Here is a 26734-nt window from a genome sequence, read left to right on the forward strand (position 1 = left end):
ATAATATGAAAATGGGAGGGCAGATAATCCACCACCATTTTTTAGTCATCTAACACATTCACAGACTCAGGACACTTGTTTTTTTTGTTAAAAGCACTATTACAAAAAAAAAAATCACCAAACACTTAAAAACTTTATTTTACACTTGTTTATTCTCATAACACAACAGAAGCAGTTTTTGTTTCTTTTTAAAAAAACATCACAATACCAAACTAGCCCTTAATGGATTCCATACATCTAAATAAAAGTTTTTAAGTTTTCACACAGCAGAAGGATACCAGACTGTTTTAAGTTGATAGCCACAACCACAACCAACTCAATGACAGAAAGACGAGAGAGCACCACGAAGCAAGATATAAAGTACCCTCCATCATATTATGATAATCTTTGTTCACTTCCTCGCTTCTCCTTCGTCAACACCAGAACAAGATTCAGGAGTTCAGTCACCTTCTTCAAACGAGTCGAAAAACTTGGCCAGTTTTTCTGACAAGGATTGCTGGCTTTCATTTAATGACTCCTCATCTCCTTCATATTCATCATCACCTTCGTAGACAAAACGAATCCCCCACTTCTTCAGCTCCACGCCTGTCATCACTGGCGGATCTCTCCTCGTTACATGTATCTTATAACCTTCTTTTAACTGAGAAACCAAGGGATGCCCAGTCGGGTATCGGCACAAGTGAAATTGGTCTTCATTTGTGTTTGGTACTCCCTGTAAGTTCAATACTGAAGTGAAGGTAGGAAAATCCACTACAAGGATCTTTGCTTGAATGTCCACTATTGCAGGGAGTTCTCTCATTTCATCTGGTATTTGTTGGTTGAGAGAGACTACAACGCCTATGATCACACTTTTGAGAACGCAGTTTTTTCTCTCGGAGAATGTAATCACACCTTGAGAAAACCAGTCTGGTATCTTGCTTCCAGGCATGCTAAGATTGCGTATTTTCCTCAAGTAGCTCTGCAACAAAAATTTCCAAACCTATGAACGAGTTATATCTATACGCGTGCAAGCATGTGTGTGTGTGTGTGAGAGAGAGAGAGAGAGAGAGAGAGAGAGAGAGAGAGAGAGAGAGAGAGAGAGAGAGGACCTTAGCGAGTCTTTTCTTAACAACTGATGAGCAAGCATTGCAACCACTCGCATACAACCTCACCAAGGAATTCAAGCATTCAAGGCCTGGAATATCGACAACTTTATCACAACTTGTAAGGTTCAGCTCCACCAAGTTTTGCAGCTTTGAAATATCAGAGATACTTTCTAATGAGGTGCAGTTTGCAATATTCACTTCATCCAAACTCGAGGGAAGCGGAGGCAGAGTCTTGAGCTTTTTACAATGAGACAACAAAAGCTTCTTAAGAACGGACAATCCCGTCAGACTGGCTGGAAGGCTGCAGAAACTATTGCGGCTTAAGTTCAAGGTTTCGAGTGATGACAACCTCTCGAAATCATCAACAATTTTGCCAGATATATTACAAGCATAAGCATCCAGATCATATAGCGAGGACAGATTTGAGAAAGAAGATGGGAGTATAAAATTGATCTCTTCTGTGTGTTCCCTGTTTTGATGCTTCTTTCTCATTTTTAAAACCATCAAACTAGAAAGCATTCCAAAGCTCTCAGGTAGTTCTGTTACCGCAGTATTTGCTATCTGCAATCTGTGCAAGGACATGAGTTGTCCTATTGACTCTGGAAGCTTGCGTAACTGTTTACATCCGTTCAAGCGCAACACGGTAAGATTTTCCAACATCCCTACTGATTCTGGCAACTCTGTGATAGTAGCATCGGTTATGACTATAGCCGTTAGTCCCCTCATGCTTCCGATTGACTGCGGTAATGATCTAAGATATCCACATTTCCTCATCTCAAGCTTCTCAAGTGTTTTCAAGGCACCGATTTCATGTGGGAGATTTGTGATTAATGTCTCATCTATTTGTAGAACAACTAGAGAATTTAAACCTCCAACTGAATCAGGCAATACTCTTATAAACTCGCCGCGTCCCACCGATAACTCCCTCAAGTTTGACAATGAACCAATGGACGCAGGCAGTTCTTTGATAGGACTACCATAAGTAAGAAATTCCACTAACGAATTCAGGTGTCCAATGGAATCTGGAATGGTGGTCAGTGAATTACACCAGAGCAAACTTAGTCTCTCAAGGTTTGCCAAAGATCCAAATGAATCGGGTAGTTTTTCTAAAGCTGAATCATTAAGGGATATTTCTTTGAGAGAACACAACTTTCCTATCAACTCAGGTAGCCCTTTCAAAAATTTGCATCGATTCAAACTGAGCTTTTCGAGTTTCGTAAGCTTGAAGATAGATTCAGGAAGACTTTCTATCACTGTCTCGTCAAGGAGAAGTTCTTTCAATGATACCATGCTGTCCATGTTGCTGGGCAGTTTTTTCAATTTTGAGCAACCGGTGAGGATTAGGTTCTCAAGTTTTCTCAGGCCAGATACATCACTGGGAAGTTCAATAAGGTTCGAACAACCTCTCAGGTTCAAGTGGACTAATGTATTCAAATTCCCAACCGAGTCATGAAGTTTATTGAGATTAACACATAGCTCAAGAACAATCTTTTCCAAGGCGCGGTTACCAGATAAATCAGGTAGAGCAGTTAGATAAGAGCATTCGTGTAGAATCAAGAACATCAATTGCTCTGGCACCTGGAATACAATCAAAATCACCCTTTGTATTACAGAGAAAACTAGCTTAGAAAATCATAAAAGTGTAAAGCAGATACCAAAGAGTAGGATAGAAAAGGATAAAGCAGATGATTGATCAAATAGTGAAGCATACCTTGTTACGCCCGCTCCACAAACTTACAAGTTTGCTCTTTGAAAGATCAAGGACGGCAAGTTGCCGAGGGGAAAAATCCGAAGGAAGAAATTTCCTAGGACAACCTTTCCATTGTAACCACTTCAACTCAGCTGGAAGAAACTTGAACTTCCCTTCCAAATTCACAAAATTAATTTGGAGAAGTCTAAGATTGACCATTGCTCCAAGGGGTTTGGAGCAAATTACAACCTCTCTCTTTTTCTTTGCTTTATTTTGAAGATAAGCTTTGTGCCTTTCCTTTAGGTATGTTAATGCAGTGCAAAAACTGGGGCTTTTTCGAAAGTTGTCCCATGAAACTCTCTCACCACTTGGATCCCACACCCTCCTTATCGATGATTCGAAGTCTAAGACTATCCCTTGTATACATCTTGTTCCCTGTTGTCAGGGTATCAAAAAATATATAAGAAACTGAGTGAAGAAATATCAAGCCAATTATACATCTAATCTAGAAATTGTGTTGCATGAATATGTGAACAATAAAAGTACCATAGTGGATTCTGCACCTTATCATCCTTGAAGACATTCAAGATTTCATCACGATCCCAAAGTCTACTACGCATGCCAGGATCTACAACTCTTTCATGTATAACGATTTGTCTTCCCATGTCTCTAACTTGATCGTGCATCCACAGCATACCGTCTTCATAAACCTTCATGAGAGATTTTGCGGTCAGGTCAGCAATTGCTATCTCACCATCAAAACCACAACCCTTCAGTATGTCAATTGCATCTTCTCTCTTCATATTCATTTTCACAAATAAACATGCAAAGTCTAGGAAGATACACTTCTCTTGCTCGTCTAGAGCATCATAACTTATCTTTAACACATCCTGAAGATTGCCGGGACGAATATGTTTCAGTTTCTGCAGACCGTCTCTCCATTCCTCTATTCTCCTCCGATATAATAGGTAAGAGCCGAAAACTTCAAGAGCCAACGGTAGCCCACCTGTGAGAGACACAATTTGCTCGGACAGGGCCAGGAAATCATCAGGGGGCTTTTCTTTTCGCAGTGCATGGTAACTAAACAGTTCAAGCGCCTGAGACGAATCCAATTCCCTGACCTCATACAACTTGTTCACAAGATGACCAGGCAAGACACTTCTATCTCTTGTGGTAACAATGATTCTGCTTCCTTCATAAAACCAGTCTCTGTTGCCAACTAAAGCACTTAGTTGCTCTACATTATCAACATCATCCAAAACAATAAGAACTCGCTTCTCGTACACAGTCGCTTTTATTGCAGAAATACCAGCGTTAAGTTCATTTACCGGCATCTTCACAGTAGAAAGACTACCGATAAGTCTGTTTTGAAGCGATACTAACCCCTCGTGTCCTGCAGAAGTTTCTCTAACATTTGAGATGAAGCCGCGATGCTCAAAGTAAGCAACAAGTCTGTTAAAAAGGGCCTTGGCAAGAGTCGTCTTGCCAACACCACCCATGCCATGAATTCCGAGCACTCTAACGCCATTGGATCGAACATCTAACAACCTCATCACATCTTCAACTCGAGAATCAAGTCCCACTGTGTAGGAAGCAAGACCTACCGGGGTTTTCCTTATTTCATTCAAAACCTTTTTCACCAACCCCTGAACCACCTCTGCTTCCTTGCTGTCAAATTACATGACCACAACTACATCAGTTTGCCTCTTGGGGTGATGAGCACAAAAGATCACTTTAGCTTTTACACCTCTAATCTTTTGGATTAAGATTTCAAAGACATGAATCAAACTAACCAAGAGAGGAATCATGTGATCAATTGAAAAAAACTATGACCAACTTAATTTGATTAACATTTTGCTTCAATCATACAACAACAAAAAAAATTTATCTTACGGAATGGGACCGCTGTATAACGACCAGTGTATTAAAAGCGTGAGGCGTGGGTGAGGCGTCCGAGGGAAAGCCCGGCCTAGGTGTGAGGCGAAGCCTCACGGGACCTAAATTTTTTAATATATATACTGAGCGTACACATATATTATATTAAAAATAAGAAGATTATTAATCAATAATCACCCGAGCACACACATATATTATAAATATATATACATATATTATATTATATATGCATAAAATAGAGGATGAAAAGCACAATGAGCACACATATAACAATGCACGCAAACAACACACACATCCATTATATAAAAAATAAAAATCAGAAAAAAGGCATAGAGACAAAAGTGCAAGGAAGAGGTATGAGGCAGTTAAAATCCTACCCAAATTTTGGGTTTGGGAGTAAGAAAAAAAAAACTCACTGAGGTGCGCCTAAGCGGCTCCAGCGAAGCCTAGGCGGCTCTGGCGAAGCCTTTCGCCCACTTTAGCAAAACTGAGGCGTTAGCCATGGAGCCCAACCTCAAGGGCGCCCTAGGCGCGCCTCGAGACGAGTTTTTTAAAACATTGATAACGACTCCTATAATGCCACTGCGAATCTTAATCTTAGGTATTTTCACTTTGTTTTTCAACCCTAACTGCAGTGTGAAACTTTAAATTGTAACCTGAATGAAAAGGATAGTTAATTGGGAAGAAGAAGATATTATATAAAACTGGAGTAAACTGTCATTTAACCCCCTAAACTATCACGTGAGTGTCAATTTCCCCCCTGAACTATTTTTTCAGCCAATTGACCCCCTAAACTATGTTAAAGTGGCCAATTCACCCCCTACCATTAAATATCTTTAATTCCATCTAATTTTCTGTTAGATAGTGTCATGTGCTTGGCACATGATCACCTTTTTACATTTTATGTCTAAATCTTTACAAAGAAAACATATAAAACAAATATTAAAAAAAAAACATACAAACCCTAAACTTAATCATTCAAAATAATGTGCTTGGCACATGATCACCTTTTTACATTTTATGTCTAAATCTTTACAAAGAAAACATATAAAACAAATATTAAAAAAAAAACATACAAACCCTAAACTTAATCATTCAAAATAATAGAAAAAGTAAGGCTTTTTATATTAACACCCCACAAAATGTTGAATGCACCCCATATTAAAATTTAATATTAAATGACTTATTTACTCCACTATGCAATGACAATTTTGACCTTATTAGGTTTTTTTTTTTTTAAAAAAATTATAAATACACCCCAAATCACTTTTAGCGTATTATTTATCTTCTCAACTATCAAAACCCTCTCATCCTCCATTGTTGAACAAACTCTAACCAATGAAACTACAAACATGTTGATTGAGAAAAATTGTTTTTGACGAATGAAACACAAAATCGATGTTTCTGAAGCTTCACATGAGGTAAGACTTCACATTTTTCATTGTTTTAGTGATTTCGATGACATCGATAATTATTTAATCTTGCGTTTGCTGCATTATTTTTCAATATGAAGCCTAAAAGATGAATATGAATATAGAAGTTTAAATAATGGAGGATGAGAGGGTTTTGATAGTTGAGAAGATAAATAATACGCTAAAAGTGATTTGGGGTGTATTTATAATTTTTTTTTTAAAAAAAAAAACCTAATAAGGTCAAAATTGTCATTGCATAGTGGAGTAAATAAGTCATTTAATATTAAATTTTAATATGAGATGCATTCAACATTTTGTGGGGTGTTAATGTAAAAAACCTTACTTTTTCTATTATTTTGAATGATTAAGTTTAGGGTTTGTATGTTTTTTTTTTTAATATTTGTTTTATATGTTTTCTTTGTAAAGATTTAAACAGAAAATGTAAAAAGGTGGTCATGTGCCCAACACATGATACTTTCTAACAGAAAATTAGATGGAGTTAAAGATATTTAACGGTAGGGGGTGAATTGGCCACTTTAACATAGTTTAGGGGGTCAATTAGCTGAAAAAATAGTTCAGGAGGAAAATTGACACTCACGTGATAGTTCAGGGAGTTAAATGACAGTTTACTCTATAAAACTGAGATTTGACAAATCCCCAAATCCAAATGCAGCCAAAACTAATATGAATAAACAAATAGTCAACTAGGCCGTAAGATTAACTTATTTAATTCCCACTTCCAAAAGACTCCAAAAAACCTTAAACATTAAGTCAAAAATAAGTTTTGAGTCACAAATTAAAAATTTTTGTTTGGAAATGGACTATTGGTTGAAAATACAAAAAGTTTGCTTTTATTATTTTATGGATTATCACTCCCGTCTCTCTCTCCCTCTCTCTCTCCTCTCTCCCATTCGATGTTCTCCCTTCCCTCTTCCCTCTTCAAGGATGTGCTATTCACACACCCATTTTTACTTCTCACACACCCCTTGTTAATTTCTGTCATTTGATCTTCTTTAATTCATCCGATCCGACGGCCGAAAATTAAAAAGGTGCGAGAGAGGTAAAAAGGGTGTGTGGATATCACACCCCCCTCTTCAATCCTCTTTTCTCTATTGCCTTTCCAATCCCTTCCAGCTTAAATCCACCATAGTCACCACCTCTATCCTTCTCCGTCCGGCCAAGACAAATCGATCTCTCTCGCCTCTTCAAAGCTATCTTCTCTGTTGCCTCTTCAATCTTATCTCTTCTCACTTGCATCCACCATAGCACCATAGCCACCACATCTTCCCTATGGTCATTGGATATGAGGTTTGAGACCGCCAACATGGTTAGCCTCCATCAGCACGAGTTTGGAGTAAGGAGTTGATAAATAGCCAAACGAGTCGCCGCTAGGGAAGTGAGGGATGGGGTGGTCGGGAAATTGGTCTTTCGCCGCCAGGGATGGGAGGGATGCGGTGGTCGGGTAATTGCTTGAGCTGGGCGTTTGACCTTTTCTGTTTGGATTGGTTTTGAGAAAATGAAACCAAACAAGGTTTTGAATTTAAAATTTTTAAATCAAAACATGTGTTTTTAGAAAAAATTAAAATTTTGAGTTTCGTTCAAGTTAGATACCAAACCGGCCCTAAAAATAATCAAATTCTTAACCATCTCAATTTCTGCATGCTGCTAAAAATAATCAAATTCTTAACCATCTCAATTTCTGCATGCTGCTGATAGCTAGCTAGGGTTTTAACAGATTTTAGTTATGAATCAATTTTAGTACTATTACTGATTTAATTACTACCTGGAGGAGTTGCAAACGTAACCGGCTTTGCCACCGACTTTGGCCATGGCGCTCCTCCATCTCGACACGACGGCGTTTCCATACTGCAGTTCGTGAGCTGAAAAATGTTCGGAAAACGGGCCCCTCTGTCGTCGGACGTCGGAGGGATCCACTTGGTAGAACACAGGCAGAATCAGACACCTCCTGCTACTCTCGCATATCTTAGCCAGCTCCTCCAAGCACCACCTCGAATCGGCGTATCTCCGCGACAAGATGACGATTGCGGCCGCCGAGTCGTCGATCGCTTCCAGCAGGCTTGGGGCGATGTCATCCCCGCGGTCCAAACCGTCGTCGTCTAAAAAGACTCGGACGCCGCGGCTTTTGAGGGCCTCGTACAAGCTCTTCGTGATTGTTGTGCGGGTGTCTTCTCCTCTGAAACTCAGGAACACGTCCCAGCGTAGCCGGAAGCCACCCGGGGTTGACGAAACGGCGTCGCCGTCGTCGTCTTCTCCCGCCATTTGCTTCGTTTGTGCGTCTACGCTTTCGACATTATGTCCGTTCGTTTAGCGTAAGATGTGAACACAGTTACTTTGTGCTTACGTAAATCACCGTTAAATGGATCTGTTTGCTTTTCTTTTACATGCGATATTCTAAAATTACAGGAATATTTCAAACTTGCGTTGAAGCATAAAGTTTTCATTGTATGTCACGTAACTGTTATTATACAAATTTTATTCTTTTAAGGGCATATTTAAAGAAGATGATGTCAAATTGTTCACATAAGTTATAACAGTAAAAAAAACAGTCACTAATTGTTTCTAACCGAAAGGCCAAATTCTTTGTGGCATGACATGAAATGACAGCAAAAGGGCTTGTTGTCAAATTTGACGGTAGCTTCAAATTTTTTTACTAATTATTAAATATCTTTTATTAATATTTTAATGTCATTTATTATTTGATTGTTGAATGGTAGAGTTGGTTTAAAACACTATAATGATTATTTTGCTAAACATCCAATGCACTCTCCAACTCAATTGAGGAGTCTTGCTGAACATCCAGTGTACTCGATGGGCACCAAAGACTCTATAATTAATTAATATGACTTTTATTATGAATTATTTATATGTAAAATTTAAAGTATAAGATTGAAATTAAGAAAAAATAATAATCTAATAAAATAATAGTTTAATTTGACATATCGGGTGGAGAGCAAAACATGAAAATATGTCAAAATACCACATAAGTTGTCAAATTTAAATTTAGGTTTAAAATTTGACATCTCCTCTAAAGATGGTTTAAATTGTTAATTTTTTAACATAAATATCTGACTACTTGTATAAAACCTATGTTGTATTAATTCGTATTTCGAACACATAAAAATATTCCTCGTGTGAAGGAGCCTGCCTCACTAGTCCCTAGATGGACATTATTGATGCTACATATACTTTGCACATAGAAAGGAAGAGTCTTCAACCTTGTCCACGCTACCTGTTACCAATGAAGGAAGACTTGTTGACCATGAGCCAAATCACCGGTGGACAATAGATTGGATGGAGACGATGACTTAGGCCACCTCCAATGAAGCTAAAAAATTGTTCAATTTGTTTGAAAACTCATATCCAACCGATGGTTGGATTATAATTATATAGAACCTACTAGACCATTATTTGGCTAAAAAAGCTACCCAAATGTAGTTCTTCTCTTAGGTCATCTCCAATTGAATCAACCATAAGGTCATAGGCTGAAGGATAACTATTTTTTACACAAAACTCATCTTCAATAGAAGTATGGGCAAAAAAAATCCAACCATATGGCCAGGGGTTGGCCATCTTTACCCAGTCAGTCAACCTCTTCAATTGGGCCTAGATAGATTTTTTTTTTTAACGACAAAATTAAAAATTCTAATTTTTGTCTTATAAATATCTAAAACGTTTCTACACCATTTCTCACATCTTTTTCACCATTCCATCTTGTTTGTACCATACTTGACCAATCCCGAAACTACTGAGCACCGGTCAACGTTATACCGTCAAGGACCTAGAAGATCTTCCCTTCAACCAGGAGGCCAATCACAATGCGACACGTGTCGACATCAGAAGCCAATCACAGCTCGACACGTGTCAACATCAGAAGCCAATCACAACACGACACGTGTCGATGTTAGAACAAAACTAGAAACTCTCCTCTATAAATAGGGATCATTCTCCCACAATAATCTCTAATGTCATTTTACTAAACTATTCACTAGAACTCACTAAACCAGAGCTTGAACCTATGTATTTGTGTAAACCCTTCACAATTAATGAGAACTCCTCTACTTCGTGGACGTAGCCAATCTGGGTGAACCACGTACATCCTGTGTTTGCTTCTCTGTCTCTATTCATTTACGTACTTATCCTCACTAGTGACCGAAGCAACCAAGCGAAGGTCACAAAACCTGACACTTTCTGTTGTACCAAAGTCCTCGCTGATTTTGTGCATCAACATTTGGCGGCTGGCCTGGGTCTTGGAAGAGGACCGAGTCTTTCAGAAACCCTTGGGTCATGGATCTTCGAGCTTATGTGGATGGGATTCTCTCGACGTTGCTTTAGGAAGTCTCGACAATCGCGATAGACAGCTTTTGATCCTTCCACTCCCTCTGTGAGGATGTGTTTTCCTCTACTTCTCCTGCTTCAGGTTGAAGCAGCTGGGTTGAAAGAAGTCTCATGTTGATTATCACATTGATGTGTAGCTCGATCCCTATCAGGGATGTCTGTGTCGGATATTGGCGACCCTCCGTGTTGGGGGGCATTCAGTTGATTGTTAACCTCAACAGGGGCGACGAGCTTATGTGTTTGAGCCTGCTTAGCCTCGTGAAGCATCTCGAAAAGTTTTTCATATTGTTCCTGGAGGACTTCATTCTTCATTGCTATCTTGTTGTTCTGAACCTCCAGCTCATCGACTTTAGCTTGAAGAGTAACTCTATTTCCTTCCTGCTTTCGTTGCTTCATATTAGGTCCAGCGGGGGTGTCATTCTGTGTGCTGTGGCTTCTTTCGCTCCCCATGTCGGAGAGAGATGCTTGGCCAAAAGAAAGTGTACGAATGGTGGAAACCAGCTTGACAGAGCTGTAGAGAGTAGGAATAAGTGTGTTTCCCACAGACGGCGCCAAATGTTGATGCACAAAATCAGCGAGGACTTTGGTACAACAGAAAGTGTCAGGTTTTGTGACCTTCGCTTGGTTGCTTCGGTCACTAGTGAGGATAAGTACGTAAATGAATAGAGACAGAGAAGCAAACACAGGATGTACGTGGTTCACCCAGATTGGCTACGTCCACGAAGTAGAGGAGTTCTCATTAATTGTGAAGGGTTTACACAAATACATAGGTTCAAGCTCTGGTTTAGTGAGTTCTAGTGAATAGTTTAGTACAAAATGACATTAGAGATTATTGTGGGAGAATGATCCCTATTTATAGAGGAGAGTTTCTAGTTTTGTTCTAACATCGACACGTGTCGTGTTGTGATTGGCTTCTGATGTTGACACGTGTCGAGCTGTGATTGGCTTCTGATGTCGACACATGTCGCATTGTGATTGGCCTCCTGGTTGAAGGGAAACTCTTCTAGGTCCTTGACGGTATAACGTTGGCCGGTGCTCAGTAGTTTCGGGATTGGTCAAGTATGGTACAAACAGTGCTCCCCTAAGTTCCCGAGTGAGGGAAGCTCCTCGGTTGGGGACTTGCAAGATCCAAGCCATTGAGTAATCACAAAACTTCTAAGTACTGAAGTGTGGTATCATTTTCACGTGCCTTATCTGTCTCATATGTAGATGTGACATCTTCTCTGGAAGTACTTTTCCTCCATCCATGGGTGGTATCTTTAACCGATGGAGATGCACAAGGTAATGTATCAATTTCACTTAAAGCTTACTTGTAGTTTCGGGCTTGGTCAAGTGCGATACAAACCCTATAGTAGGAGTCCCCCAAGCTGCCAATCTAGAGAATGGGCAACAAGTCCCAGAAGAATATGAAGGTACTGGGGACTCGGAAACATTCTGACATACTCACTCTAGAAGTTAGTGTGGCGAGTCCAAAGAAAGATCACGCTATCTTGATCAAACTTTCCTACTTCCAAGAGGTGATGGGGGCTTAAAGAAGAAAACTTCGGTGGCGCACGACTCCGCTCAGGACCCCCTTGTCCTGCAGCTCCTTGAGGAAGTAAATAAGCTGAAGGCTGAACGTCAAGCCGAGATACCTGATTGGAACCAACCCAGACCTGGCCTTCTCACAAGAAGGATCCTCAACACTTCCCTCTAAGCGAAGACAAAGCAGAAGCTTGACTTACAGCTCTATACTGGAAAGGAAGACCCAATTGAACACCTTAACCTCTTTGAGTCCACCATGGTATACCGGGGACACACCGACGAAGAACGGTGTCTTCTCTTCCCCTCCACCCTCTCTGGCGGAGCTTTAAACTGGTATTGTCGTCTTCCACTTGAGACAGTAGACTCATTTGAAGAGTTGAGGAAGATGTTTGTCTCTCAACACATCTTCCAGACTCCGACATCTACAACAAACAGAAACAAACTCTATTACTACATGAAGGATCAAAACATAAGGAAGCTCACAGAGCATGAAGAACAGCTCAACCAGTTCATTATGTTCGTCACAAAATACATGAACATTCCAACAATTCAACAAAAAGGAAAACATCCAATGTAGTGGAGAAGACTACCAACCTGAAGATGGTGCAGCAAAGCAATGCTAGAATCCCTCTCAAGTAAAAAGCACTCTGTCTTCAAAAATTACTACAAGATGAGCAAATGAAGGTAAGGTAAAGAATGGAAACTTATCCTTCTTATATATAGTTCAACATGGCTATTAACATTCAAAATTCAAATTCAAACCATGAGAAAGCCCCACATGGAGAATCTTCAAACTTCTAACATTAAGGAGTTTCAAATTTCAAATGTTTCAGTTCCCCCCTCCAACAAAAAAAAAAAAAAAAAAAAAAAAAAAGGGAAGGGGGAACACAGCAGCTTCATCAATGGGATTCAACTCCCAATCTCAAAAGCTTCGCACTGTGTTCATCAAGATAATGCGAAGCACAATCAATTTATGGTGCCAACAAAAGCTTCATCAATGGAGGACAAATATCAATCTCAAAGGCTTCGCACTATGTTCATCAAGATAGTGCGAAGCATAATCAATTTATGGTGCCAACAAAAGCTTCATCAATGAAGGACAAATATCAATCTCAAAAGCTTCGCACTATGTTCATCAAGATAGTGCGAAACACAATCAATTTATGGTGTCAACACCAAAGCTTCACCTATAAAGCTTCACCACCAAAGCTTCACCTATAAAGCTTCAACCCCAAAACTTCACCTATAAAGCTTCAACACCAAAGCTTCACCTATAAAGCTTCACATATCAAGCTTCAACCCCAATGCTTCACCTACAATACAAAATTTCAACACCAAAACATATAAAAGCTTCGCACACTTTTCATCAAGATAGTGCGAAGCTAATTCAAGTTTTGTATCCTAAAAATAGCTTCAACTAGTCACGCTATATACCCAAGCAAAAATCTATAGTCAATAAACCATACCTATTAAACTATTTCCCAAACACAAAACCTTGTGACAAATAAACAAATTTTGTTCACAAAACCAAGATTCCCTTGAACTTGTACAAAAACATAGGTCAACATAAACATTTGTTTTGTTCTACACCCACAACATCCCTGTCATAAACAAACAAGAAATTATGTATATGTTTCCAAACATATTATAATAAATCAAACAACAAACCAAAATCCCAAGTTTAACTAGAAATCCAACCCAAGCAACTTCTTTCCCTCTCTTCCTCTTCCGCCTCCTTTCATCTATCAAATTTCTGCAACCTTTGCTCTTCTCCAGTTGAGCTGAATTTTGGACACCCTATAGTTCTTGCGCAGATGAACAATTTTCAAGAAGGAATCGTTTCTGTTTGAGGGACGGAAATTAAAGTGTTGAGGCTCCAAACACGACAGTCGGATTCCCGCAAATTTAAAGACTGCTGTGATGTTTCGACGATCTGGAAATATTTAACCGTTAGCTAGTTCCTTCTGAATTTTTGATATGTCATGAAAAAGATGATAAGGAACAACTTCGATGAAGAAAGTATGTTGATCTGAACAAGAGAAAATGGAGTTTCGAAGCTCACAACAAGTCTGACAGGTTGACAGAAAAATGATGAACAGTCACTCATCATACCTTAATTTCTGGATTTGTACTGCTCCGATGGGTCTCAAATTTGGATATGTTGTAGTTGACAAGGTGAGGAACAACTTCGATGAAGAAAGTATGTTGATCTGAACAAGAGAAAATGGAGTTTCGAAGCTCACAACAAGTCTGACGGGTTAACAGAAAATTGATGAACAGTTACTCATCATACCTGAATTTCTGAAGTTGTACTACTCCGATGGATCTCAAATTTGGATATGTTGTAGTTCACAAGATAAGGAACAACTTTCATGAAGACGACTTTGCAATCTGAGCCATAGAGAATGGTGTTATCTTGCATCCACTCAGGCTGATTAGTGGAAACGAAAAGCAATTCCACCAAAGAAAAGATGAAAAAGAGAGAAAAGCTACTAATTGCACTTGATCTTGTCTAGTCAATAGCATGCAGCATCAAACACACAAAAGTTGGAAATATTTTTAGATAAGGCATATACGAATGTGTGACATCGAAACAAGGATTCGTTACTCTGACAAATTAGTAACAAGCGAGACACCTCATTCGGCAACTCTCTTCGCCTAAAGACTTGGGGGACTCCCACCATATGCTACTGCACCTTGATACTCGGCAGTCTCACAACCACTCAGTGACTTGGATTTTTCAAGTCTCCAACCGAGAAGTTTTCCTCACTCGGGAAATTAAGGGAACACTACCTCAAACTACATGCTTCACTCACAAAGCTTCAACAATACAAGTTTCAACAAAAGAAAAAATTCAAAGAACTTTCTGAAGAAGGCTTTGGTATATTTAACACAATATGTTGAAATGAAGCAAAGCTTATTTATTAATATTTTCGATAAAGCCACAAATATGTACATATACATGAGTCAAAATAAATAAACAAAAGGGAGCCTTCACAAAGGTTGCTTAGGGAAAGTCTCAGCAGTCGGTAGAGCCCCAGAAAGAGAAAGCATCGGAGGGTGGTTATCTGGAGCCTCAGTACTTGACAAAACCCCAGAAGGAGGAGGCATTGGAGGTTCATCATTTGAAGCTTCATTACCAGGTACAGCCCCAGAAGACGAAGGCAATAAATGCCTTTGGAACAAACCCACAAACCGCTGATGATCAAGTAAAACCTTACCATCAGATTCCTTCATCTGGTTAAGCTTCATCTTCATGTTTGTAGCATAATCATGGGCGAGCCGGTGCAACTGTTTATTCTCATGCTTGAGCCCTCTAATCTCCTATTTGAGACTCATCACTTCAGCAGCCAATGATTCAACTTGGCGGGTTCTAGCAAATAAGCGTTGGGCCATATTAGACACAGAAGCTGCACATTGAACACTAAGAGCCAGAGAATCCTTAACAGCCAACTCATTAGACCGTTTGGAAAGTAGTCTGTTATCTTTGGGAGTGAGAAGGTTCCTGGCCACCACCGCAGCGGTCATATCATTCTTCATCACAGAATCCCCAACGGTAAGAGGACCAGTAGGGGATATGAAAGATGGCCGCCATATGTTGTCTGGAGAAGGCGTGGCTGTCTCTTCTCCAAGGTTCAAGTCAAAACGACGGTCGGAGGGGCCAGACATTTTCAAAGGTGTTGAAGAGGGAAGAGGTCAGACAAATCAAGATCTTAGAAGTGCAAGAAGGGAGCTTCTACTGGTGGAGATTCAAGTGTGCTGTGGAACTTAATGTCAGCCTCTATAAAAATTTGCACTCGACGGAGCTTCAGAAATCGAAGAGGCGTTTGCTTTCTCAAAAGCTGGGCTGCTCAGAGACCACGAGGGCCGATCTCAAAAATCAAAGAGGCGTTTTCTTTCTCAAAAGCTGGGCTGCTTAGAGACCATGATGACCGATCTCAGAAATCGAAGAAGCACCTGCTTTTTCAGCCTCGTCAGCACCTATCACATGCACACTCAGCTTTGCAGAAATTACGGGCAATCCGTCGAAGATTTCTGGTGAAGTAGAAAGCACGTGAATCTTACTGTTCAATCACCACTCTCCACATGCACCATCAACTCCTCGGGTACCACATATAACTTTGTCAAAGATCTCTGACAAAGTTTAGGCACGAGAATTTCGAAGTTCCAGCTACCCTACTATTACCCACAAGGGTAAAGGAACAGCACCACTGCTTGACAACTGGAAAGTCCCTATGTGTGTCAACCTCCGTGTTTTGCGGCAAGACAGGTTGGCAAGAACGTCCAACTTTTACTCACATTCGAGAAAAGACTCCCAACATAATTACTTTCTAAAAAATCGAAGTAGCACCACTTTCCGAATCTCGAGAGTCAGATCCTCGACGGGATTGCTTGTTCGAAAACCGAAGAGGCACAACTCTCAGAACTTCGAGAGCCAGATTTCCTTAGATAAAACTTGTCTGTAATCTTCACACGTAACATCAGCTTTCCAGATACCACATACCACTTTTTCAAAGTGCTCTAACAAAGTTAAAACACGTGAAGCTAGCAGCTCCCACTACATTGATGTGACCAAGAAGGGTAAAGGAATAGCATTACTACTTGTTATTGGGAAATCCCTATATACATCGACCTTCCTCCTCAACGGACAGGCAAACCTGCAAAAATGCTCAACCTTTTCTCGCATTCGAGAATGCACCCTCAACATAACCTCTCGAAATACTCAGCTTTATTTCCCCCTGATAATACCTCAGCAAATAAGCCACACCAAGAACAAAAGTATCTCATATCATCAGGGTCGAAAGCAAGAGTATCCCATATCATGCTTTCTCCCTGTCTTTGTCTTTGTCCTTGTCCACACCTGCAGGACAATGAGAAAGAGAGCAGTCAGTTGGAACCTGAAATTAAACCTCCAATCTGGAACTGACTGCCTGGAACCTTTGCCTGGTTGCTTACTTAGCATTGCTCTCGAGTACTCATCCTCAACTGCTGTCAAGGTCACGAATTCCACCGGCAAATACCTCATGACAGTTGATCAGATATTGGCTCTTTACACTGAAGCTGCCAAGCGTGGATGAGTCACTATGAAGGAATGTTCTGAATGACCATTTAAATGCAAAGGTTGCACACCACTTCTGCCATGCAAAAGATTGAAGCAGAAGGGTCAACGATGAGCTGAAACAGATCACTACATCACGACACCTTTCCATACCACATTCATTATTCCGTCAACAGCAAAAGTATCCCATATCATCAAGGTCGAACGTACTCTAGATTTGATGGACTTGTTTTGACCCTCAAATTCTTGAGTCGGCCTTATACTCTGAAGGGAACCAGAAAACCCTCCAGCACAGTTCAAGAATAAGCATGTGGAAAGTTACTTCTTCAAAAGCAAAAGTATCTCATATCATCTCTTCTCCATTTGCTTCTCCTTATCCTGGCAGCTGAATGAGAGACAAGGAGAAGGAGAACAATCAACCGGAAGCCGAAGTCGAACCTCCGATCCTGGGTTGCTTGCTTGGAAGTTTGACTGCTTACCTTGTCTGTCACCTCTTTCGGCAGATCTCCTAGCTCAGCGACTTGGGGGACTCCTACTATAGGGTTTGTATCGCACTTGACCAAGCCCGAAACTACAAGTAAGCTTCAAGTGAAATTGATACATTACCTTGTGCATCTCCATCGGTTAAAGATACCACCCATGGATGGAGGAAAAGTACTTCCAGAGAAGATGTCACATCGACATATGAGACAGATAAGGCACGTGAAAATGATACCACACTTCAGTACTTAGAAGTTTCGTGATTACTCAATGGCTTGGATCTTGCAAGTCCCCAACCGAGGAGCTTCCCTCACTCGGGAACTTAGGGGAGCATTGTTTGTACCATACTTGACCAATCCCGAAACTACTGAGCACCGGTCAACGTTATACCGTCAAGGACCTAGAAGAGCTTCCCTTCAACCAGGAGGCCAATCACAATGCGACACGTGTCGACATCAGAAGCAATCACAGCTCGACACGTGTCAACATCAGAAGCCAATCACAACACGACACGTGTCGATGTTAGAACAAAACTAGAAACTCTCCTCTATAAATAGGGATCATTCTCCCACAATAATCTCTAATGTCATTTTGTACTAAACTATTCACTAGAACTCACTAAACCAGAGCTTGAACCTATGTATTTGTGTAAACCCTTCACAATTAATGAGAACTCCTCTACTTCGTGGACGTAGCCAATCTGGGTGAACCACGTACATCCTATGTTTGCTTCTCTGTCTCTATTCATTTACGTACTTATCCTCACTAGTGACCGAAGCAACCAAGCGAAGGTCACAAAACCTGACACTTTCTGTTGTACCAAAGTCCTCGCTGATTTTGTGCATCAACACATCTTATCTTACCTCATTTTATTTCAATTCTTCACCTCAAACACTTTTTATGCACACTCCTCTCTTACCTCTTTCAATAAACTTTCTTTTAATTTTTTTAATAATTTTCAAATGGCCACATCTTCAAGTGGCAATCAAAATGTACTAGGGTTTATTTATTTAACGACAAGTGACACTCAAAATATGTTTGGAAACCTTATTTTATTATGGTAGTTTAATTCAATTAACCAATAAAATTGAAGAACAAACTTAAAATAATAAATTACTGAGGGGCTAAAAAATAACCCCCTCTGGTTATAGATGAGATATAAATATGGTCTGATAGTGTTCATTAAAATATAATTTCTTACAATATTATAATCTGAACAGAGCTTAACATAGCCCATTCAGTTAGAGATGGCCTTAGCCCCCTTTTAGGGGCCTAGCTTTTTATTTGGAATAATTGATTCAAATTCAACGGTAGTTTAATTAAATTAACAAATATCGTTGTACTCAAAATACAACGGTTAGATTTGAAAATACCTCTCCCTTTCTTTAGGTGTAAAATATTTCGTTATACTAAAAAAACAAGATGGCAAAGAGAAAAACTTCAACAGAGTGCAAACAGCTATCATAATCCCCTAAAACAAAAGGAGAAAATGAACTTCCAACATTTAGCATGCTGCATGTAGCTCCACACCTCAGTAACGATGACGAGAATATTTCAATATACTTCTAACAAATAAAAAAATCTACCTTACAAAGATCAGGATTAGGCTCATTCCTCCAACCTCCTCGCATAAGCTTTAGGATCATCAAAGTTATATCCCTTCTCATGCGCATTGCCTGAATTGTACCCCTTTAAGGAACAGTTAAATCACAATTTCATTGAGAAGGAAATTTTCTCATATCATATGTAAAATAATTATATCATATATATATATAATGTTGGTGTGGAAGTGTAATTGCTGGAATTGTTGAGAGGTTAAGTGTAAAATTCAGTTTTACTGTAAGCCCTTGGATCATAGTCCAAGTGCGCAGCTAGGATGTAATCTTAGGGTAAGTGATGGTTTATGTCAAGTATCACTATCTCATAGGATAGAGGAAATTGATGATTAGATTTACATGATGTAATAAAGGAATATTCCATTCTCTCTCTTCTTTCTAACGGTATTCAAGTACACAATGTGTGCGTGTGAAGGAATGAATGCAGAAGCACGTTTTCCATTTTCTTCTTCTTTCTGCAACTTCCTTTGAATTCCAGAATTTATAATCTCCAATTCTCATTGATTGATTTTATACATAAGATAACAGTCATATGAATGTTAACATGGCCGAAGAGCCAGTTCAATCAATTGATATTGGTCATTTGGATATGTGAATGAACTACCAAGAAACTCAAAATTGAGCTTGAGTTGTTTGTGACCTGAGTAGTGAGTTGAGAGCACCGATCTTCAATGACAATAACTATGAGTATTGGAGTATAAGGATGAAAACAATTTTCAAGTCTCACGGGTTGTGGGATCTTGTTGAAAAGGGGTTTGAGAGCTCAGATTCGAAGAAGGATGATTGATCTGATGTGAAGAAGAAAGAAAAAGAAGAATCAAGCTATGCTGGGAAGATGACTCTCGCAGAGAGACTTATGAAGGATGCTAAAGCTCTGGGTCTGATTCAGGGAGCCATCGCAAAGAGACTTGTAAATGGCAAGCATGCCCCCACATCTTTACAAAATTACAATCTTTGCTTCTACGTTATTCTCTTTGACAATTATTATATCACATTAAATACCATATATTTTTTTAGTCATCTAACATATTCACACTAACTTATATAAGACTCTCTTTTTTTTTTTTTTGTTAAAAACACTTCTAAAAAAAAAAAACCAAACAATCAACAACTTTATTTTCCAGCTATTTATTCTCACACAACAACGTAAGAAATTTATTTTAAAAAGCAGACCAATATCAAAGCGTGTTCTTAATGGATCCCACACATCTAAATAAAAGTTTTAAAGTTTCACAGAGCAGAAGGTTACGAGACTGTTTTTTATAAAAGCGATAATGGAGGGGAGAACCAAATACAGAACCTCGAGCGCAGAAGGATACTAGACACTTTAAGTTGATAGACACCGCCATAACCAACTCAATGACAGAAAGACGAGAGGGAGCACTACGAAGCAAGAAATGAAGTACCCTCGATCATATAATGATAATCGTCGTTCACTTGTATTGGTTTCTTGAACTATTTCTTCATGTGCACTAGAACTAGATTCAGGTGTGCGGGTGCAGTCACTTTCTTCAAACGAGCCGAAAAACTTGGCCAGTTTTTCTGACAAGGATTGCTGGCTTTCATTTAATGACTCTTCATCTCCCTCGTAATCATCATCATCTTCGTAGACCAAACGAATCCCCCACTTCTTCAGCTCGACGCCTTTCATCAATGGCGGATCTCTCCTCGTTACATGTATCTTATAACCTTCTTTTAACTGAGAAACCAAGGGATGCCCAGTCGGGCATCGGCACAAGTGAAATTGGTCTTCATTTGTGTTTGGCACTCCCTGTAAGTTCAATGCTGAAATGAAGGTAGGAAAATCCACTACAAGGATCTTTGCTTGAATGTCCACTATTGCAGTGAGTTCTTCTCTTCTTTCATCCGGTATTTGTTGGTTGAGAGAGACTACAACGCCTATGATCACGCTTTTGAGAACGCAGTTTTTTCTCTCGGAGAATGTAACCACACCTTGAGAAAACCAGTCTGGTATCTTGCTTCCTGGCATGCTAAGATTGCGTATTTTCCTCAAGTAGCTCTGCAACAAAAATTTCCAAACCTATGACTGAGTTACCATTTCTATACGCGTGCATACGTGTGTGTGTGTGTGTGTGTGTGTGAGAGAGAGAGAGAGAGAGAGGACCTTAGCAAGTCTTTTCTTAACAACTGATGAGCAAGCATTGCAACCACTCGCATACAACCTCACCAAGGAATTCAAGCATTCAAGGCCTGGAATATCGACAACTTTATCACAACTTGCTAGGTTCAGCTCCACCAAGTTTTGCAGGTTTGAAATATCAGAGATACTTTCTAATGAGGTGCAGTTTGCAATATTCACTTCATCCAAACTCGAGGGAAGCGGAGGCAGAGACATGAGCTTTTTACAATGAGACAACAAAAGCTTCTTAAGAACGGACAGTCCCCTGAGACTGGCTGGAAGGCTGCAAAAACTATTGCGGCTTAAGTTCAAGGTTTCGAGTGATGACAACCTCTCCAAATCATCAACAATTTTGCCAGATATATTACAAGCATGAGCATCCAGATCATATAGCAAGGACAGATTTAAGAAAGAAGATGGGAGTATAAAATTGATCTCTTCTGTGTGTTCCCTCTTTTGAAGCGTCTTTCCCATTTTTAAAACCATCAAACTAGAAAGCATTCCAAAGCTCTCAGGTAGTTCTGTTACTGCAGTATTCGCCATTTGCAATCTGTGCAAGGACTTGAGTTGCCCTATTGAAGCTGGAAGCTCGCCTAACTGTTTACATCCGTTCAAGCGCAACACGGTAAGATTTTCCAACATCCCTACTGATTCTGGCAACTCTGTGATAGTAGCATCGGTTATGACTATAGCAGTTAGTCCCCTCATGCTTCCGATTGACTGCGGTAATGATCTAAGAAATCCACATTTCCTCATCTCAAGCTTCTCAAGTGTTTTCAAGGCACCGATTTCATGTGGGAGAATTGTGATTGATGTCTCATTTATTTGTAGCACAACTAGAGAATTTAAACCTCCAACTGAATCAGGCAATTCTCTCATAAACTCGCCGCGCCCCATGGATAACTCCCTCAAGCTTGACAATGAACCAATGGACGCAGGCAGTTCTTTGATAGGACTACCACAAGTAAGAAATTCCACTAACGAATTCAGGTGTCCAATGGAATCTGGAATGGTGGTCAGTGAATTACACCAGAGCAAACTTAGTCTCTCAAGGTTTGCCAAAGATCCAAATGAATCGGGTAGTTTTTCTAAAGCTGAATCATTAAGGGATATTTCTTTGAGAGAACACAACTTTCCAATCAACTCAGGTAGCCCTTTCAAAAATTTACATCGGTTCAAGCTGAGCTTTTCGAGTTTCATAAGCTTGAAGATAGATTCAGGAAGACTTTCTATCACTGTCTCGTCAAGGAGAAGTTCTTTCAATGATACCAAGCTGTCCATGTTGCTGGGCAGTTTTTTCAATTTTGAGCAACCGGTGAGGATTAGGTTCTCAAGTTTTCCCAGGCCAGATACATCACTGGGAAGTTCAATAAGGTTCGAACAACCTCTCAGGTTCAAGTGGACTAATGTATTCAAATTCCCAACCGAGTCATGAAGTTTATTGAGATTAACACATAGCTCAAGAACAATCTTTTCCAAGGCACGGTTACCAGATAAATCAGGTATAGCAGTTAGACAAGAGCATTCGTGTAGAATCAAGAACATCAATTGCTCTGGCACCTGGAATACAATCAAAATCACCCTTTGTATTACAGAGAAAACTAGCTTAGAAAATCATAAAAGTGTAAAGCCTCCAAAGAGTAGGATAGAAAAGGATAAAGCAGATGATTGATCAAATAGTGAAGCATACCTTGTTATGCCCGCTCCACAAACTTACAAGTTTGCTCTTTGAAAGATCAAGGACAGCAAGTCGCCGAGGGGAAAAATCCGAAGGAAGAAATTTCAAAGGACAACCTTTCCATTGTAACCACTTCAATTCAGCTGGAAGAAACTTGAACTTCCCTTCCAAATTCACAAAATTAATTTGGAGAAGTCTAAGATTAACCATAGCTCCAAGGGGTTTGGAGCAAATTACAACCTCTCTCTTTTTCTCTGCTTGATTTTGAAGATAAGCTTTGTGCCTTTCCTTTAGGTATGTTATTGCAGAGCAAAAACTGGGGCTTTTTCGAAAGTTGTCCCACGAAACTCTCTCACCACTTGGATCCCGCACTATCCTTATCGATGATTCGAAGTCTAAGACTATCCCTTGTATACATCTTGTTCCCTGTTGTTGTTAAAGGTGTTAAAGGTGCTCCACTACATCACAAACTGGACTTTGGACAGAAGGAATATTATCATTCCTTGACAGCTAGGTTAGCATGTGTAGATGCACCACTATCTGGACAGCAAGGGCACTGCATGTGGTTTCTGACTACTGCAACAAGGACAGCATGGATGCCACTTCCAGTCCTTTAGTTTATTGCATGCGTGTGTAACAAAGGTGTATATAAACTCTGCTGCAATTGCAGCAGATGATTCATTCAAAAATATATATTGGATCCAAATATTAAGAGTTGTCAAGGTATCGAAAAATATATAGGAAACTGAGTGAAGAAATATCAAGCCAATTATCATCTAATCTAGAAATTGTGTCACATGAATATGTGAACAATAAAAGTATCATAACGGATTCTGTACCTTATCATCCTTGAAGACATTCAAGATTTCATCACGATCCCAAAGTCTACTACGCATGCCAGGATCTACTACGCTTTCATGTCTAACGATTTGTCTTCCCAAGTCTCTAACTTGATCGTGCATCCACAGCATACCGCTTTCATAAACCTTCATGAGAGATTTTGCGGTGAGATCAGCAATTGCTATCTCACCATCAAAACCACAACCCTTCAGTATGTCAATTGCATCTTCTCTCTTCATATTCATTTTCACAAATAAACATGCAAAGTCTAGGAAGATACACTTCTCTTGCTCGTCTAGAGCATCATAACTTATCTTTAACACATCGTGAAGATTGCCGGGACGAATATGTTTCAGTTTCTGTAGACCGTCTCTCCATTCCTCTATTCTCCTCCGATATAATAGGTAAGAGCCGAATACTTCAAGAGCCAACGGTAGCCCACCTGTGAGAGACACAATTTGCTCGGACAGGGCCAGGAAATCATCAGGGGGCTTTTCTTTTCGCAATGCATGGTAACTAAACGGTTCAAGCGCCTGAGACGAATCCAACTCCCTGACCTCATACAACTTGTTCACAAGATGACCAGGCAAGACACTTCTATCTCTTGAGGTAACAATGATTCTGCTTCCTTCATAAAACCAGTCTCTGTTGCCAACTAAAGCACTTAGTTGCTCTACATTATCAACATCATCCAAAACAATAAGAACTCGCTTCACAGTAGAAAGACTACCGATAAGTCTGTTTTGAAGTGATACTAACCCCTCGTGTCCTGCAGAAGTTTCTCTAACATTTGAGATGAAGCCGCGATGCTCGAAGTAAGCAACAAGTCTGTTAAAAAGGGCCTTTGCAAGAGTCGTCTTGCCAACACCACCCATGCCATGAATTCCGAGCACTCGAACGCCATTGGATCGAACATCTAACAACCTCATCGCATCTCCAACTCGAGAATCAAGTCCCACTGTGTAGGAAGGAAGACCTACCGGGGTTTTTCTTATTTCATTCAAAACCTTTTTGACCAACCCCTGAACCACCTCTGCTTCCTTGCTGTCAAATTACATGACCACAACTACATTAGTTTGCCTCTTGGGGTGATGAGCACAAAAGATCACTTTAGCTTTTACACCTCTAATCTTTTGGATTGAGATTTCAAAGACATGAAGCAAACTAACCAAGAGAGGAATCATTTGATCAATTGAAAAAACTATGACAACCTTAATTTGATTAACATTTTACTTCAATCATACAACAACAACAAAGCTTTATCCTACGGAATGGGGCCGCTATATGACTCCCAGAACACCATTGCACTCAGTTTTGGGCCATAATTTTAATCTTAGATATTTGGGAAGAAGATATTATATAAAACTGAGATTTGACAAATCCCCAAATCCAAATGCATGCAGCGGCCAAAACTCAAACCATATTATATATGAATATGAATAAACAAATAGTCAACTAGGCCGTAATACAAACTTATTTAATTCATACTTCCAATAGACTCCAAAAAACCTTAAACATTAAATAATCAAATTCCTAATCATTGCAATTTCTGCATGCTGCTGTTAGCTAGCTAGGGTTTTAACAGATCTTTAACTGATTGAGTGGGATTTTAACAGAAATTAGTTATGAATCAAGTTTAGTACTATTACTGATTTAATTACTACCTGGAGGAGTTGCAAACGTAACCGGCTTTGCCGCCGACTATGGCCATGGCGCTCCTCCACCTCGAGACGACGGCGTTTCCATACTGCAGTTCGTGAGCTGAAAAATGTTCAGAAAACGGGCCCCTCTGTCGACGGACGTCGGAGGGATCCACTTGGTAGAACACAGGCAGAATCAGACACCTCCTGCTGCTCTCGCATATCTTAGCCAGCTCCTCCAAGCACCACCTCGAATCGGCGTATCTCCGCGACAAGACGACGATTGCGGCCGCCGAGTCGTCGATCGCTTCCAGCAGGCTCGGGGCGATGTCGTCCCCGCGGTCCAAACCGTCGTCGTCTAAGAAGACTCGGAAGCCGCGGCTTTTGAGGGCCTCGTACAAGCTCTTCGTGATTGTTGAGCGGGTGTCTTCTCCTCTGAAACTCAGGAACACGTCCCAGCGTAGCCGGAAGCCACCCGTGGTTGACGAAACCGCGTTGCCGTCGTCGTCTTCTCCCGCCATTTGCCTTGTTTGCGCGTCTACGCGTTCAACATTATGGCCGTTCGTTTAGTTAAGATGTGAGCACAGTTACTCTGAGCTTACTTAAATCACCGTTAAATGGATCTGTTTGTTTTTCTTTGGGTTGTTTAGATATAACCCCTTCAAACTCCTATTTCTCAAATAAAAACCCACCTAAATTTAAATATTCAAATAAAACCCAAATTTCAAATAGACTGTCATGTAAACAAATATATGACCAACTATTACAATACATTTACAACTTATGCCACAAAATCTTAATTTGGTCAATAAATGTTGTTACTCATCCTAATTATGATGAGCAATTAACTCCATATGGATATTTTACCTTTCTTGTATCATATATATTAGCAACATATATAAATTAATTTACCAAATTACAAAAAAAAAAGACATATCTTGTACGGAAAAAATAATATTGTTTGAATCATGTAATTACCTACATACAAATTAATTCACCTACTTATAAAATATTATACTAATTTACCTGCATTTTTAATCATGTAATTACCTATATACAAATATTATACTAATTTATCTACATTTAAATTAATTTACCTACTTATTAATATTATACTAATTTACCTACATTTAAATTAATTTACCTATTATTAAAAAAAAATTAGTAATATTAGATAATGTTCGAATGTTGAGGGTTTGTGCTTGTAGGCAATTAAATAAACTTTTAATCTAATGCACGTAAATCATGTAGGTAAGTTGACCATTTGGAAGTAAAATAGACCCTTTAAATTTTGGTTTGATGGAATAGGTAAATTAGA

General features: G+C 39.6%; 1 protein-coding gene and 1 long non-coding RNA gene across 11 annotated transcripts in view; one reads left to right on the plus strand and one right to left on the minus strand.

Annotated features, from left to right (window-relative positions):
* Window positions 1-114: 114 nt before the first annotated feature.
* LOC126606688 (disease resistance protein RPV1-like) overlaps window positions 115-26734 on the minus strand; it is a 47513-nt gene continuing 20893 nt past the window's right edge. Inside the window, exons 1-6 of one of the 10 annotated variants that reach the window (XM_050274062.1) lie at window positions 25621-26015; window positions 7867-8046; window positions 3339-4443; window positions 2797-3210; window positions 1089-2663; window positions 115-958 (exon numbers count right to left, since the gene is read on the minus strand). In XM_050274062.1, the coding sequence (XP_050130019.1) occupies window positions 440-958; window positions 1089-2663; window positions 2797-3210; window positions 3339-4443; window positions 7867-8046; window positions 25621-25937 (4110 nt within the window). In that variant the 5' untranslated portion in view covers window positions 25938-26015 and the 3' untranslated portion in view covers window positions 115-439. Of the gene's footprint in view, window positions 959-1088; window positions 2664-2796; window positions 3211-3338; window positions 4444-7866; window positions 8047-20230; window positions 21139-21243; window positions 22819-22948; window positions 23363-23775; window positions 24821-25440; window positions 26025-26734 lie in introns of those variants that run through there. The other 9 variants (XM_050274066.1, XM_050274068.1, XM_050274067.1 and 6 more) reach the window with 9 other exon arrangements.
* LOC126606714 (uncharacterized) overlaps window positions 1089-26734 on the plus strand; it is a 41485-nt gene continuing 15839 nt past the window's right edge. The window contains exon 1 of the long non-coding RNA XR_007617338.1: window positions 1089-1208. This is a non-coding gene — a long non-coding RNA (uncharacterized LOC126606714). The remainder of the gene's footprint in view (window positions 1209-26734) is intronic.

This window comes from Malus sylvestris, chromosome 16 (assembly GCF_916048215.2).
Source record: "Malus sylvestris chromosome 16, drMalSylv7.2, whole genome shotgun sequence".
In the NCBI taxonomy this organism is placed as follows: Eukaryota; Viridiplantae; Streptophyta; class Magnoliopsida; order Rosales; family Rosaceae; genus Malus; species Malus sylvestris.